The sequence below is a fragment of the Mauremys reevesii genome, linkage group 18, assembly GCF_016161935.1.
Source record: "Mauremys reevesii isolate NIE-2019 linkage group 18, ASM1616193v1, whole genome shotgun sequence".
Lineage (NCBI taxonomy): Eukaryota > Metazoa > Chordata > Testudines > Geoemydidae > Mauremys > Mauremys reevesii.
The window spans coordinates 30316769-30331916 of NC_052640.1; the positions used below are offsets into that span (position 1 = coordinate 30316769).

Here is a 15148-nt window from a genome sequence, read left to right on the forward strand (position 1 = left end):
AGGGCTTACCAGGCCTGGCTGATAAACGGATTCAGCTGTACCGCCCCGCTTGTCCGATCTCCAGTGCAAGACCGCAGCCACTGAAAGCGTCTTCCGAAATCTCGAACTTGTCCTGAGAGCTCGTGAGACTAGGTGCCCTGTATGGTCTTGTTCACAGAAACTGAGTAGACTGTGTTCACTGTTCGCAAACATGTATCTTTTCAAGGAAATCACTTCCTTTTTCCCATCACACAGCTGCGGCTCTTTCACGAACTGCCCCGCCATCCCCCTCACAGAGGCTGGCGCAGATTAGGCGGCGAATAGGGACGACATGTTCTCAGAACTGATGGCCTGCTCCAGAGCCGAGGCGGCTGAGCAGAGACAGTGGAGGGAGACCCTATGTCAGCACCAGCGCTCACACATCGAACGGGAGGACAGGTGGCGGCAGGAAGACCAGCAGGCGACTCAAACGCTGCTTGGGTTAATGAGGGAGCAAACGGACACGCTCCGGCGCCTTGTAGATGTTCTGCAGGACCGCAGGCAGGAGGAGAGAGCCCCCCTGCACTGTATCTGCAACCGCAATCCCCCGCCACAAAGTCCTGTCCCCCCCTCACCCAAAATAACAAGAAGGAGGGGCGCTAGGGGCCGTGAAAACTGGCACAGCACCCCAGCAGAGCGCTCATGTACCACACAGCTCTGATGCCATAAACTTTGAGAAGTGCTTCCCTTCCTGCATCACCCAGTCCCAAATCCAAGTTTCATCCCCCCACTGTGTAGTTGAGTATTAAAAGTAGTTTGTTGTTATTCACTGTTTCCGTTCCGTTTTTCTTGTCAGAAGACTTTGTGTGAAGGGGGGGAGGGTTTTTTAATCGCATAGGACAGCCTCCATTACCAGGGTACAGACTTGGGGGCAGGATCAACAGCAGGACACACACAGACTGCAGTCACTAGGCACCAGGGTCAGTCTGGGAGGTGTATGCTGCCCCGGGTCAGTCTGTGAGGTGTATGCTGCCCCAGGGTCCTAGCGCCTGCCATCCACAAATGGCAAGGCAGGCTGCCCTTACCATGCCCTTCCACCCTAGCCACGAGCCTCTCCGATGCCCTGAGCCCCAGCAAGCGCCCTCATCCAGGGACACATACTCACCCTTCCCACACACCCCTCACCACGCCCCAACTCCCAGCCCAGAGCCTGCATCCAAACTCCGTCCCAAAGACGGCACCCCTCACCCCTTCCTGCAAACCCACCCCTTCCTGCACACCCACCCGCAACCGTCCTCCCCCCAGAGACCACTGTAGGAGCAGGAGCCTGTCATTCCTCTAGTGTAGAAGCGGTCTGTACATCAGTGCACACCGTACCCACCACAGTCTGCGTCCATGTTTCAACCCTAGAACAGGAATTCATAATTAAAGAAAACTTTGTTAATAATCAATGTTCCATTAACTTTATTTTAAAACGTGTGTTAGAAGGGGGGAAACCTGGAGAACGGGGTATGTAACCGCAGATCGAAGTCAACAGTCACTGAAACAGGCTCAGGTTCAGCTTCTCTGTAAGTCAAGTGGACAGTCATAGGTTACCCTGCTCTCCGAGGAACCTAGCTTTCAAAGCCTCCCGGATGCACAGCGCTTCCCGCTGGGATCTTCTATCGGCACAGCTGTCTGGCTGAGCGTAATCAGCAGGCAGGCGATTTGCCTCAACCTCCCATCCCGCCATAAAGGTCTCCCCCTTGCTCTCACAGAGATTGTGGAGCACACAGCAAGCTGCAATAACGGGGATATTTTTTTCGCTGAGGTCCGAGCGAGTGAGTAAGCTCCGCCATCTCCCCTTGAGACGTCTGAAAGCACACTCCACCACCATTCTGCACTTGCTCAGCCGGTAGTTGAAGAGTTCCTTCTCACTGTCCAAGGCGCCTGTATAGGGCTTCATGAGCCAGGGCATTAGCGGGTAGGCTGGGTCCCCGAGGATCACTGTAGGCATCTGCACATCCCCAACCGTTATTTTGTGGTCCGGGAAGAAACTACCTGCCTGGAGGCGTCTAAACAGACCAGAGTTCCTGAACACACGCGCGTCATGAACCTTGCCCGGCCACCCGACGTAGATGTTAGTAAAACGTCCCCTATGGTCCACCAGTGCTTGCAGCACCATAGAAAAGTAGCCCTTTCGGTTAATGTACTGGCTGGCCTGGTGGGCTGGTCCCAGGATAGGGATGTGAGTCCCATCTATAGCCCCACCGCAGTTTGGGAATCCCATCGCGGCGAAGCCATCTATGATGACCTGGACGTTTCCGAGAGTCACTACCTTTGAGAGCAGTTGCTCAACGATTGCGTGGGCTACTTGAATCACAGCAAGCCCTACGGTAGATTTGCCGATGCCAAAGTGGTTCGCTACTGACCGGTAGCTGTCTGGCGTTGCAAGTTTCCAGAGGGCTATGGCCACTCGCTTCTGCACAGTCAGGGCTGCTCGCATCCGGGTGTCCTGGCGCTTCAGGGCAGGGGCCAGCAAGTCACAGAGTTCAAGGAAAGTGCCCTTACGCATCCTGAAGTTTCGCAGCCACTGTGATTCATCCCAGCCCTGCAGCACTATGCGGTCCCACCAGTCCGTGCTTGTTTCCCGGGCCCAGAATCGCCGTTCCACACCATGAACTTGACCCATTGCCACCATGATCTCCACTGCGCGGCGTACCCTGCTTTGTGAGAGGTCTGCGCCACTCTCCTCACCGCGCTGCCGGAGCCTCCTCGCCCGATTTCTCAGCAGCTGACTGTGGAAGAGGTGGACGATGAGGTGCGAGGAGTTGACAACGGCCATAAGTGCAGCGATGATCGCAGCGGGCTCCATGCTCGCAGTGCTGTGGCGTCTGCGCTGTAACCAACCAGAGGAGGGCGCGAACAGATTTCCCGCCGGCGCTTTCAGGGAGGGAGGGCGTGATTGACGGTTCAATGACGACAGTTACCCAAAACCACCCTCGACACATTTTTTTCCCCAGCAGGCATTGGGGGCTCTACCCAGCATTCCAATGGGCAGCGGGGACTGCGGGAACTGTGGGATAGCTTCCCACAGTGCAACGCTTCCAAAGTCGACGCTGGCCCCGTTAGTGTGGACTCACAAAGTCGAATTAGTGTCCTTAGTGTGGATACACAAATTCGACTTCATAAGGTCGATTCCACAAATTCGAATTAAGTTAATTCGAAATAGTCTTGTAGTGTAGACGTACCCTTAGAAATACAGCTTTAGCTAAGCAGCATAGTCATAAATATCACCTGATGTTATGGGAGGGCGTGACTGACTGGAGAATGGCAGAAATGGAAAAATCACAAAGCTTCCAGTTAGAAGAGTTCTCATAAATAAAACCTACTTTTAAGCTAGTTCAAGAGACTGCACCCCACAAATCAGAGTTGCCAAGCGAGGGGACGAGACCACGAACACTGTAGGCACTAGGGCTAGGATTTGCACAGGTGACTAGTGATTTAACCACACCTTCCACTCACTTCTGTGGGGAAACCTCACCCTAGCTCTTCTTTGCTTTTTAAAGACGGTTTCCAATGTGCAGACATTTTTAGTGGGGCACTAAAGCAATCCTTTGGCAGGATGCTCCTCCTGAGGTTACCGATGGATGATTTCGGATTGGTGATGGCTGAGCCCGTTAATGATGACCCATTGGAAAGCAGCAACGGACAAAGAATTGCGTGCTCTCAGCGCCACCTTGTAGTGCAACTAGCACAAATTCACAGCCATGGACTTGGCCTGGCATAAAGAAATTCTGGCAAGTGTCATGTGTCTGTGTGCTGCATGATCAACTGCACTAAAAAGACTAAGAATCCCTCATCTAGTACAGGATTGCATGTCAATTCCACAGCCAGTCTTGTGGACACTGGATTTCACAGGCACACAGCTGATCAGATCTAAGTACTGCCACCATGGCAGCATTGCTGGCTCACTCCTTGCTACAAGAATCAGCTTCCAGAGTCAATGAAGTCAAGTGGCCCTATTAAAAAGGGGCTGTCTGAATCAATGACACCATAGAATTATATCCCTCATAATATACACTTCCCCTTCCTTGTTTGATCCAGGGAGCTCTTATGCTTTTAAAATGCAGAATTACACTCTTCACAGCCCACTTCTGTAAAACAATGGGTGCTGTTCTTCTGGGAAGAGACCGGGGCATAGCTCCGCCCCCTTTCATTAGTCACATGAGAGAAGACTCCCTGAACTGAGAAACAGGATCAAGACACCGTTCGAAATAAAACAGAAACTACTGTACAGTAGAAACAGTTCTGAGAGACAGGCCTGTCTGTGTGTTCCAAAGAGATCTGCCATTTGTCCTTTAGTAACTACTTTAAACTGACTGTGTAGCCTCTCTTTACTGTTACTGTATCGTTTGGTTATTTTCAAAGGGAATGTCCCTGGGCTGTGATGTACACACCAGCAAACGCTTGGTGCCAGGTAGAGACAGGACTGATCTGAATGGTGGCCCGCTGGCTTACCTTTTGCGCTGCTCCAGCTCCCAGTCGAGGCGGGCCAGGGTCTGTTGGTGGGGCTCATTGAGGGTGATGTCAGGCTTGCTGATTTCTGGAGGAGCCTCTTTGTAAAATTCATCCACGCTCACTAGATCAATCTCCTCATGTTTTGACCTGCAGAGATGGAGGAGGGATGAGTCTGGGGGAGGCTGGGAATCCCGGTGCAGAGCTGCACCATTACCAGCAATCTCACAACCTCACTGTTTCCCAATTATGAGACCCACTTTGCAACACGAATTACTACAGTTCCAGAGAGCAAAATGGCAACAGGCCCCATACAGTTCAAATCTGAACAGGGCCATTCCTTTCCTGGGTGTTGGCAGCACATGTTCCCTGCCTGGCTGTGTCTCCTGGGATTTCCTGAGGAGTCAGCCGAGGGGCAGTCTCACTTTGTGTCAGCTCAGAGATGTGACTGTGGAAGGTGCAGCCTCTGGAATAACTACACTGATGCAGTTCAGTTAAGCATTGTGGAGACTAATCCAAAGAAAACCTCCTTAGACCAGCACGATTCCTATCAAAAACCTTCAGAGTATTTATCCTGACTCTTCCCTATGCACCGGTCTCCTTCCACTCTCCCCAGGAACCTCCAGGATATCCAGATCACATGCCAGATTCTCAGCCCTAGGTTACATTCAGGATTCTTATGATCTTTCAGAGACTGGAGATTGGTTCTCCTTGTGACTCTAGGCATCACACGCTCCCTAAGCCCCTTTGTATCTGACACATGCAACTCAAGTTACAGCCTCCTTCTCTTTTGCTGTACTCACTTAAACTCCAGGCATTTGGTGATCTCCTTCTGCAGATGCATCACCTCATACAACAGGTTCTGGAGTTGCAGGTGATAGGCGTCTACTTTCTGCTTTGCCTGAAAGAAGAATGTGACCAGGTGAGTGTAAAAATCACAGTGCAGATAAAACCGGAATTAATAGAGCAACGTGCCTAACAGATGGCAAGGACCAATGGCTGCCATTTGGAAATGGCAGATATTAGGGAATGGCCATGGTGAAACCCAGGAGATATCATGGACACTGGTTGGCACCCCACCACCAGCCTGTACAAAATGGCCTTGAGCTCATTACTAGTGGGGAGATCAGGGCATGCAAGGTGAGAACCAAATCAAATTGAATGTTCTTCTAAAAGATCTGCTCTAGTTCAAAGAATTAATTCTCCGGTCTGTATTACATAGGTCTAACCTACCACAGTGGTCCCTTCTGAATCTATAACTATTGCAAACAAAAGCTGCCAGATCAGAAGAGAAGCTGGCTTGGTAACTCTATATGCCTACTATAAGGACACTGCTAAGGCTTTTCATTCCTGCGGGCACTACTCACTGCAAAAAAGTGTTGCAAATGGGAAACCAGTGACGGGGTTAGAGCAAGCATGCAGGTGTGTGGGGTTCCAGGAGCTAGCCAGTCTGGGAAGGTTCTAAGGCAGTGGTCCCCAAACTTTAAACCTCACGCCCTCCCTTACCCATCCGCATCTCCCCACCCCCCCACACACACTGGGAGCGGGGCCAGAAGAGGGACTGTGGCTCCGGGAGGGGTGGGCGCAGACAGGAATAAGGGGGCAGAGGCTGGGATGGCAGCCAGGGCCAGCAGCGGAGCTGGGTGGCACTTCCTCCCTGCCCTCTCTGGGGGCTGGCCGCACACCAGTTTGTGGACCCCTGTTCTAAGGAGTTCAGTGGTATCAACTCAGCTTACTTGGAAGTTTCTGAGTAATTAATAAGGGTTTATCTTAAACACAGTGTTTGAGATTTACCAGTTACTTCTACACTGATACACTATCAAGATGACAATTACGGGTGCTATGGTAATGGGTGAATTAGAAATACCTAGAGAGGATTTTGATCCCTGCAGAAATCTGGAATCTGAATAAGCAACTTGATTCTCCACATTAAAAATGAAAAAAAAGGATTCATGGCTGAAGCAAGGGACAGGCCATGCCAAGTTGTGGGGAAGAGGCTGCTGCGATTAGCAACAACCCAGCTTCTTAGCTCACTCCGTGGGTATTTACTTGATAAGAACTTAAGTCAAGTTTTTTCAGGAACACCCATCACTGTGTCTTTATCTCCAACCCAGACCTGTGAATGGTCTGATTGTACCGACACGGATACTTCCAAGCAGGCTCTCCAGATACAACAGGAGGGAGAAAATGCAGGGCAGCATGGACTGGTACTTGAGAGCCCTGGGGCCTATAGCCAGCTCGGCTGGGTAACCTTGGGCCAGTCAATTCTCCTCCCTGTACAATGGAGAAAATGATACACCTCCTTTGTAAAGTGCTTTGAGATCTAGGGATGCAAAGTTCTACACAAGAGCGAGGCACTATTTTCTTCTCAGCCCTGCTGCACATCAGATCAATAGCAGCTTCTTGACTGTTAAATCATGTCTGAGACATTAAGAGGTGCTGCTGCTTCTTCATTCATTCTAGTTATTAGATTCTCTGCTTCACTTCAGTGGGGTTTCCCTGTAAGCCTCTAACTCAGAGACCACTTGGATCTAATCCAGGGTGCACTAAGGTACCAGACAGTAACACCCCTTCTCCCTCTGCCATTCCAGAAGATCCCTAACCCCTCTGCCATTCCAGGTAGCATCCCTTTCAATCTCCGGCCTCCACTGTACCTCATGGGTCTGATCTCTCCCCTTCTTTAGTCGAATATGAGCCAAACGGTTGAGTTTCTTCAGGGTCATGAAGTGCATGCAGCTCTGGATCCGACGCTCTTCTATCGCAACAGCCTGACAAGGCGGAAGGAGAGCTGGGGTAAGGAAGTTTACTCACTAGTAACTGTTATTTGAGTAAATTGCCACTGCAGAGACACTGTTACTGTGCACGGGAGAAGTAACTAGAACAAGCAGGGATCTGCAGAGCCTGGAAATAAGATGCACATTTTTGGCAGTGAGGGTAATAAACTAATGGAACAATTTACCAAGGGTCAGGTGGATCACTGACAATTTTAAAATCCAGATTGGATGTTTTTCGAGAAGCTCTGCTCTAGGAATTATTTTAAACAGGTCTTCAGCCTGTTATACAGGTGGGCAGATGGGATGATCGCAGTGGTCCCTTCTGGCTTTGGAACCTATGAGACAATTCTCAAAGGTGGAACACTGGTTAATATCTCTAGGACTTCCCAAGGTGCCACACATTTCCAGGCTCACTGGAAACAGACATGTAGGTTCTCTCTCCACACTCTTTCCTTAGTCCAGGAAGGGATTGGAATCACAAGATTCCTCGTGGGCTCAATACAGGGCTCTTTTTTGCTCAGGGGGCCGGTTTCATGACACCCTTCACTGGGATTTAAACCTTTCAGAGACCAAGTGTGTTTGGTTCAATCATCAAACAAGCCTGACTATTACCAGTGAATCTACCCTACCCTGGAGGCACACAGACTTCAGTCAATGACTTGCACCCTTCTTTCCATTGTATTAGGTGTAGTGACAGCTGCTAGCCTGACAGCCCTGGCTGAAGTCCTCCTCTCAGCCACAGAACAGCCACAGCACAGGCAGCTGCAGTGCCAGCTTTCCCTAAGAGTATGTCTCAGCTCTGATGTGACCATCCTGTGGGGGCAAGAGGTGAGTTAAGGTCCATGCTCTTCGCTCTCTAAACAACGGCCATTAGAGTCGGTTTGCTATGTGAACACCTGCCCGGCAGGAACTTGAACGAGACCCACCAACTTGCTTCACATAGGCCCCCAAACAGGCATCGGGCCGGGGTAATCAATAACCTGGGCTGGATTCTCTCCTGTCCCCACACCGCTGTCCTGAGCTATTCAGTCCTCATATGTTATTTGGTTTTGCTGAGACTGTAATAAGTGCCTTCCCCCTTTGTGCAAATTGCTAGGATGCCATGTGGATTTCAAACCCACTGCTTTCCTGGAGCAGCAGAAAGGTATTTAAAAATGCTCAGGGGAAAGAACTCTAGGGGCTTCTTCTTACACTGTCTTTGCTGCCTTTGCTCTTCAGATCCTGGATTTCTGCCATGAGCCTCTGAAGTTCCTGGCAGGTTTGCTTGTAGAGTTCATAGTCTTTGTTGGGATCTCGGAGTTCCACCTCCGCCTCTTCACTGTAATACTTCACATCCTGCAAAGAACCAGAAATACAGAGCAGCACTTAACACTCCTCCCGCCCTCTTCTGAAAAGCCTCCCCCCATGGGGGTCTCTCAAATCGACACTCCCTCCATTCCAAGTTTAAAGCAGCTTTATGCATCCTGAGAAGATCTAACTAATTGCTGGTGTGGCAAACTCCACCAGGGATCTCAAAGTCTAGTGAGCTAAGTGTCTCTTACACTGTCACCAGAGACCAGTATCGGTTCCAACCCCATGTAGTTTGACAATCAAGAAAGGAAAAAGAGCAGTGAGTAAAGTTCTTTCAATATCAGACAGGATGGAAGACAGTTCGTTAGCACTAGGCTCCAGTTTAGTTGCCACCCACACCCAATCCCCCCTCAATCTTTTCAGGGCCTCCTAAAACACCCCAAGATCTTTTTGGGGGCCAGTGCAAACTTGTGACACAGCAAGAAAATTGCTCAGAGAGCACAAGGTGCAAACTCTGGCTCCCAGGGTCATAAACCATCTTTTCTCAGGACGCTGGCGATTGCTACTGGCAATTGTTGCTAAAATTCCCATTGACTTCAGTAAGAGTAGTGTAAGGCCCACCCTGAGTGCTTTTGAAAAGCTCACCCTTATAAATACAGCATACACACGGGGGTGTGTGTGTGTGTGTGTGTGTGTGATATTTTTCTGATGTCAAGAGCTTTCAGAACAAAGCTGAACGACAGACTCTTGCATTCCTACAGCCCTACAGGCGTCTGATCTGCATGCAGAATCGCCACAGGCTTACAATCGCCCCACCCCACCTGGTCAGGGTCAGCCCTGCTCCGCTTGCTCTCCTGCGGGGCCCCGTCAGTACGGATGACCTTGGGTTTCCTCTTCTTGCTCGAATCAGACGACATTTCTTATTTCACAGGCTGTGGAGCAGGAGAGGAATACAAAAATAGCTTGTCTCCAAAGGGGACTTGCTCAGTTCCTTTGGAACAAACCGGAGCTACTGTCAGAGCACTAGTACACCAGTGGGAGGGTAATCCAACCCCTCCCTCCCTAGCCTAGTCACTACAACTCATCGCTGAGTCCTTTCACTGCCTCCCCATTTCACTGTCAAACCTCCCCTGCTCACTTCTGAGGCCCACCAGCACTCTGCCTCATCTGCTTATCCCACCTAGCCTCATCATATCCCCACCCCCAAGGATGTGTCAATGCCTCATTGTCTGTCTGCTTTTCCCCACAGTCATCTCTATATTGTTTTCCATGCCATATACATGAACGCCCTTTGCTTTGGCAAGCCAGTCCCTGTCCTCATTCAAATCCCTCTGCCTCATTGCCCGCAAGAAACAGCCCCAGATGTAACCAAACTCAACCCAGCTGCTTGACCTAATTGCTGGGACAGGTCTGTTCCCAGTGCTTGGGCACATCACAACTAACATGGCACCGTCAGCTCTTCGGGGGCCTTGTCTTGCTCGCTGTCCATGAAGAACTCAGCACACGTGTGGGGGCTGCAGATAAAATCATCGTCCGCAGAGGGGATGGGAGTGAGAACCCCCTCACCCCACTCCTGGTCTCTGCTCTGGGGGGTTCGCTCAGCCAGCACCCCCCCCCCCCGGACTGAAACAGCAACGCGCACACGGAGCCTCCTTCCAATGGCTGGGGAAGGGGCAGCGAGACCAGCTCCCCCCAGAGCAGGGCCCCAACACTGTCCTAAGGGGCCCGGTCCCAAAACACATCGCGTCCCCCGGCCACCTGGAGAGAGAAACCCCGTCACACGCAGCCCCCGCCCCAGGGTCCTCCGCGCTCCCCGCCCGGCCCGAGGGGCCCCGCCGCGCTCCCCGCCCGGCCCAAGGGGCCCCGCCGCGCTCCCCCCCCCGCCCGGCCCCAGGGGGCCCGCCGCGCTCCCCCCCATCCAGCCCGAGGGTCCTCAGCGAGCTCCCCCCCGCCCGGCCCAAGGGGCCCCGCCGCGCTCCGCTCCGCCCCCTCCCGCCCGGCTCGAGGGGCCCCGCCGCGCTCCCCAGTGCCCCGCCCCAGTCGCTCACCGGGCTCCCGACCCGCCACCTCCAGACTCCGAGCGGAAGTGCCGGGGCAGGAGCAGACGAGTCCGCGGTCAGCGAGGGCTAGAGCGTCCGCCGAGCTAGAGCGCCCTCGGGGGGCCCTTAGCGGAGCTGCAGGAGGGAAGGGGCCGGACAGATCCCTCCACCCACAGACCCCCCTCCCCATACACTTGGGGGAGGGGCCCCAAATCCCCTATTGGAGCCCAAAGATCCTGAGTCGCTGCCCCTCATGTGCGGCACGTGGGGGTGTCTCCCCTCGTCTGCTCCGCGCTTATGGGGCAGCTGGGGGCCAGGCAGCTGAATGCCCCCAGGGCGGCTCTGCCCCCCAGGCAGGGGGTTCAAGGAGGAGGTGGGGGTTGTCGGGATGGGACATGGTATCGGGGCCCAGTTGGGCAGTGTTTGGCAAGAGGAATCAGACTTGCTGAGCAGGGCCGGCTCCAGACCCCAGCACACCAAGCGAGCGCTTGGGGCGGCATGCCGCGGCGGGCGCTCTGCCGGTCACCGGGAGGGCGGCAGGCAGCTCCGGTGGACCTCCCGCAGATGTGCCTGCGGAGGGTCTGCTGGTCCCGCGGCTTTGGTGGAGCATCTGCAGGCACGGCTGCGGGAGGTCCACCGGAGCCGCGGGACCAGCGACCAGCAGAGCCCCCCCAGTGGCGTGCCGCCGTGCTTGGGGCGGCGAAATGGCTAGAGCCACCCCTGTTGCTGAGGTCCCCAGGGCCATGAGGGGAGATTCTGGCTGGTTAGTCCCTGTCCCCCAGCCCACACTGCCCACTCCCCATCAGGCTGGAGAGGGGTCTGCACCCCCACTGATGTCTGATGGGCTGGGAATAGCAGGGGTTAAAGCAGTGGTTCCCAACCTATTGATCATTGTGGGCTGCATATGCGGCCCACAATATGTTAAGTAAGAACATAAGAAAGGCCGTACCGGGTCAGACCAAAGGTCCATCTAGCCCAGTATCTGTCTACCGACAGTGGCCAATGCCAGGTGCCCCTGAGGGAGTGAACCTAACAGGCAATGATCAAGTGATCTCTCTCCTGCCATCCATCTCCATCCTCTGACGATCAGAGGCTAGGGACACCATTCCTTACCCATCCTGGCTAATAGCCATTTATGGACTTAGCCACCATGAATTTATCCAGTCACCTTTTAAACATTGTTATAGTCCTAGCCTTCACAACCTCCTCAGGTAAGGAGTTCCACAAGTTGACTGTGTGCTGCGTGAAGTGCACAATATGCTGCCACAGGTAGAAAACCACAGCACCCCCTCCTGCTAAAACTCCCCACAGACTCCAGGCTATGCCCAGCACCCCACACCTAAAGAGCACCCCTGGCTTGAAGTGGTTTCCATCTGTCATGGAGTCCCTGGGCGATGCTCTGGAACTGCTCCCCACAAAGCCAGTCAGAACTTTGGGGAGCCTCCTCTCCCTTGGAGCAGACTGTCCCCAGGGCAAGAAGCTCACACGGCTTCACCTCCTGGATCTCTCCTTGGAGCATTCAGTATATGCCCCTCCGTGTGCTTCCCACAGCGAGTCAGCCCAGGCAGGGTCCTGGAGAAACCAGAGGGTCCTGCACCCCTACTTCGCAGTCAGATGTGACTCTCAGCCAGCCAGTAAAGCAGAGGTTTATTAGATGACAGGAACACAGTCCAAAACAGAGCTTGTAGGTACAGAATCCCTCAGCTGGGTCCCTTCTGGTACCCAGTGAGCCAAATAACCCTATCTGCCCTCACTTCTTGTCCCCAGCCAGTTCCAAACTGAAACCCCCTCCAGCTCCTCCTTTCTGGACTTTGTCTCTTTCCTGGCCCAGGAGGTCACCTGATCTCTTTGTTCACCTTTAGCTAGTCCCTTGCAAGGGGGAAAGGGCCCTGGCCATTTGTTGCTAGGGGACAGATTGTCAGCCATTTATACACACTGGATACTTTTAATGCATTGGGGAAACTGAGGCACCCACACAGTATTCAGAGGAAACATTAAGAACATTCCCACTATTGTCACACCATCATATTAATAGAATCTCAGGGTTGGAAGGGACCTCAGGAGGTATCTAGTCCAACCCCCTGCTCAAAGCAGGACCAATCCCTAACCTACCTAAATGGTCCCTTCAAGGATTGAACTTATAACCCTGGGTTTAGCAGGCCAACGTGCAAACCACTAAGCTATCTCCCCCACAGTTCAGTGTTTACAGTTTGGTTCATTGGCTCTCAGCCCTCCCACTATAAAAATTATTCCAGCACCCATGCCAGAGACCTCTCCACAGAGCGGGGCCAGGAGCAGAGCCCCAGGGCCAGGGTTGGCAGGCAGGACCCCAGGCACAGGGCCAGGAGTGGAGTCCCACGTAAAACCTGGGGGTGCTGCAGCACCCCTGCAAACCTCATAGTTCATGCACCTTTGCTACTCAGCACCCTCCATCCCAGCCCCTCACTGCCCACAGCCCCTCCCCAGAGATCCACTCACCAGACCGCTGCTGGCAGGAGCACTCCAGCAGGGTTGCCTGATGCTGTTTCCCCATCAGCCAGCCCCACCTCCTGCCAAACCCAAAATTTTGATTTTTTTTCTTAGCACACAGCTGGGCTGCTGCCGTGTGCTAATTGGGCCACATGTGGCCATGGGTTGAGAACCAGACCACAATACAATAACTGCTTCCTCCTCCCCGGCAGGCAGAGAGAGCCCCTATGCTCCTGCCCCTGTTGTTCCCAGCACCATGGGAACCTGCTTACAAGAACGGCGAATGAGAAGCTGGAGGTGAGTCAGCAGTGTGCTCTTGTTGCCAAGATGGCCAACGGCGTATTAGGCTGCATTAATAGGAGCACTGGCAGCAGATCGAGGGAAGTGATCATTCCCCTCTATTCAGTACTGGTGAGGCCACATCTGGAGTATTGTGCCCTCCACTACAGAAGGAATGTGGACAAATTGGAGAGAGTCCAGCTGAGGGCAATGAAAAGGATTAGGGATCTGGGGCATATGATTTATGAGGAGAGGCTGAGGGAATTGGGCTTATTTAGTCTACAGAAGAGAAGAGTGAGGGGGGATTTGATAGCATTCAACTACCTGAAGGGGGGGTTCCAAAGAGGATGGAGCTAGGCTGTTCTCAGTGGTGGCAGATGACAGAACAAGGGTCTCAAGTTTCAGTAAACACTGAACTGTGGGGGAGGTCTAGCTTGAATATTAGGAACCACTATTTCACTAGGAGGGTGGTGAAGCACTGGAATGGGTTACCTAGGGAGGTGGTGGAATCTCCATCCTTAGAGGTTTTTAAGGTCAGGCTTGACAAAGCCCTGGCTGGGATGATTTAGTTGGGGACTGGTCCTGCTTTGAGCAGGTGGTTGGACTAGATACCTCCTGAGGTCTCTTCCAACCCTCATTTCTATGATTCTTCTCTGATCCCCAGGGCAGTTCTAACACAGCTCACTCTCACAGCATAGACAGGACCACACTGGTTTCTAACCTCGGTTCCATTGCCACAGCTAAAGCATGCTGCTGTCTTGGCTTCTCTACAACACTAATCATGGCATGGGGCTACTGGCTTGTAAATAGGTTTTGACAAGACAAATGGGGCCTTAGGTTGGTTAGGGAGAGGAAAGCTCACCAGGGCAGGAGGCCGGTGACCTGGCTAAAGCATAGGGCAGGGAAGCACAGGATCTGGCTTCTATTCTTGACTCTGCTGCTGACACACTGCACAACATTTCCCCTCTCTGTGCCTTGGTTTCTCTCTCAGTAAAATGGGGCTAATGCCTCCTACCGCTGCAAGGCTTCATTCATCAAATCAGTAAGACTCTTTGAGAGCCTTGGATGGAAGAGGAGAGTTGCACAAGGAACATGAAGAAGCACATACTGGATATGCAGATGGTCACCCTACACATTGGCATTGATATGACATCCCATATACCTGTCACACTCCTGCACATTTAGCTCTGTCTTTGAACCTCAGTGGATTTCTCTACAGCCTCACACAAAGGGGCTGATTGAGAGTTATGTTCTCATAAGGTGAGAGTCAAAGCAGAGCCGTGCTGAGATCCTTTCTCTACATAGGGCCAACCTCTGCTCAGCACCCAAAGGTCGTCGAAGCAGCACTAGCCATCTTATTAGGACAGGGGTACTTGGTGCCTTTTCCATCTTCTCTTGTCTCCTGTAACCTCACCACAGATGGTACAAAACCCCTTCATAGCCTCTGCCATCTAAAAAGTCTCTCTCTGTCATTCTGCCTTCTCATGTCTACTGATCTTCTCTTCCTTGTGCCTCTCACTCCTTTGTTTAAATGACCTTATGCCTGAAAGCTATAGAGTATCCATACAATGACTATACAACAGTGCACCAGGTACTCATCACTATCTTCCACGGTTCTGAGCATGCTTTGGGATAGTTTGTACCTTGAACAAGCCAGCGGGTGTTCATTCTGCTGAGAAAAAATAAAGTGGTTTCTGTTGACTCTCCAAGGCAGGTGGCTCATTGCCCTGCTTGGACACGAGAGAGGTGGGAGTGGCTCTCTTGAGGACAAAGGACCTAGGGTGTGGGCTGGGCAGTCCTGAGAGAAGAACCCTAGGAACAGACAAGCCTAGGAAGAAAATC

General features: G+C 52.5%; 1 protein-coding gene across 5 annotated transcripts in view; it reads right to left on the reverse strand.

Annotated features, from left to right (window-relative positions):
• THOC5 (THO complex 5) overlaps nucleotides 1-10694 on the reverse strand; it is a 33337-nt gene extending 22643 nt beyond the window's left edge. Inside the window, exons 1-6 of one of the 5 annotated variants that reach the window (XM_039505465.1) lie at nucleotides 10568-10694; nucleotides 9341-9451; nucleotides 8421-8564; nucleotides 7110-7223; nucleotides 5259-5356; nucleotides 4459-4605 (exon numbers count right to left, since the gene is read on the reverse strand). In XM_039505465.1, coding sequence (XP_039361399.1) covers nucleotides 4459-4605; nucleotides 5259-5356; nucleotides 7110-7223; nucleotides 8421-8564; nucleotides 9341-9436 — 599 coding nt within the window. In that variant the 5' untranslated portion in view covers nucleotides 9437-9451; nucleotides 10568-10694. Of the gene's footprint in view, nucleotides 1-4458; nucleotides 4606-5258; nucleotides 5357-7109; nucleotides 7224-8420; nucleotides 8565-9340; nucleotides 9452-9898; nucleotides 10248-10567 lie in introns of those variants that run through there. The other 4 variants (XM_039505469.1, XM_039505466.1, XM_039505468.1 and 1 more) reach the window with 4 other exon arrangements.
• Between the last annotated feature and the right edge of the window lie 4454 nt (nucleotides 10695-15148).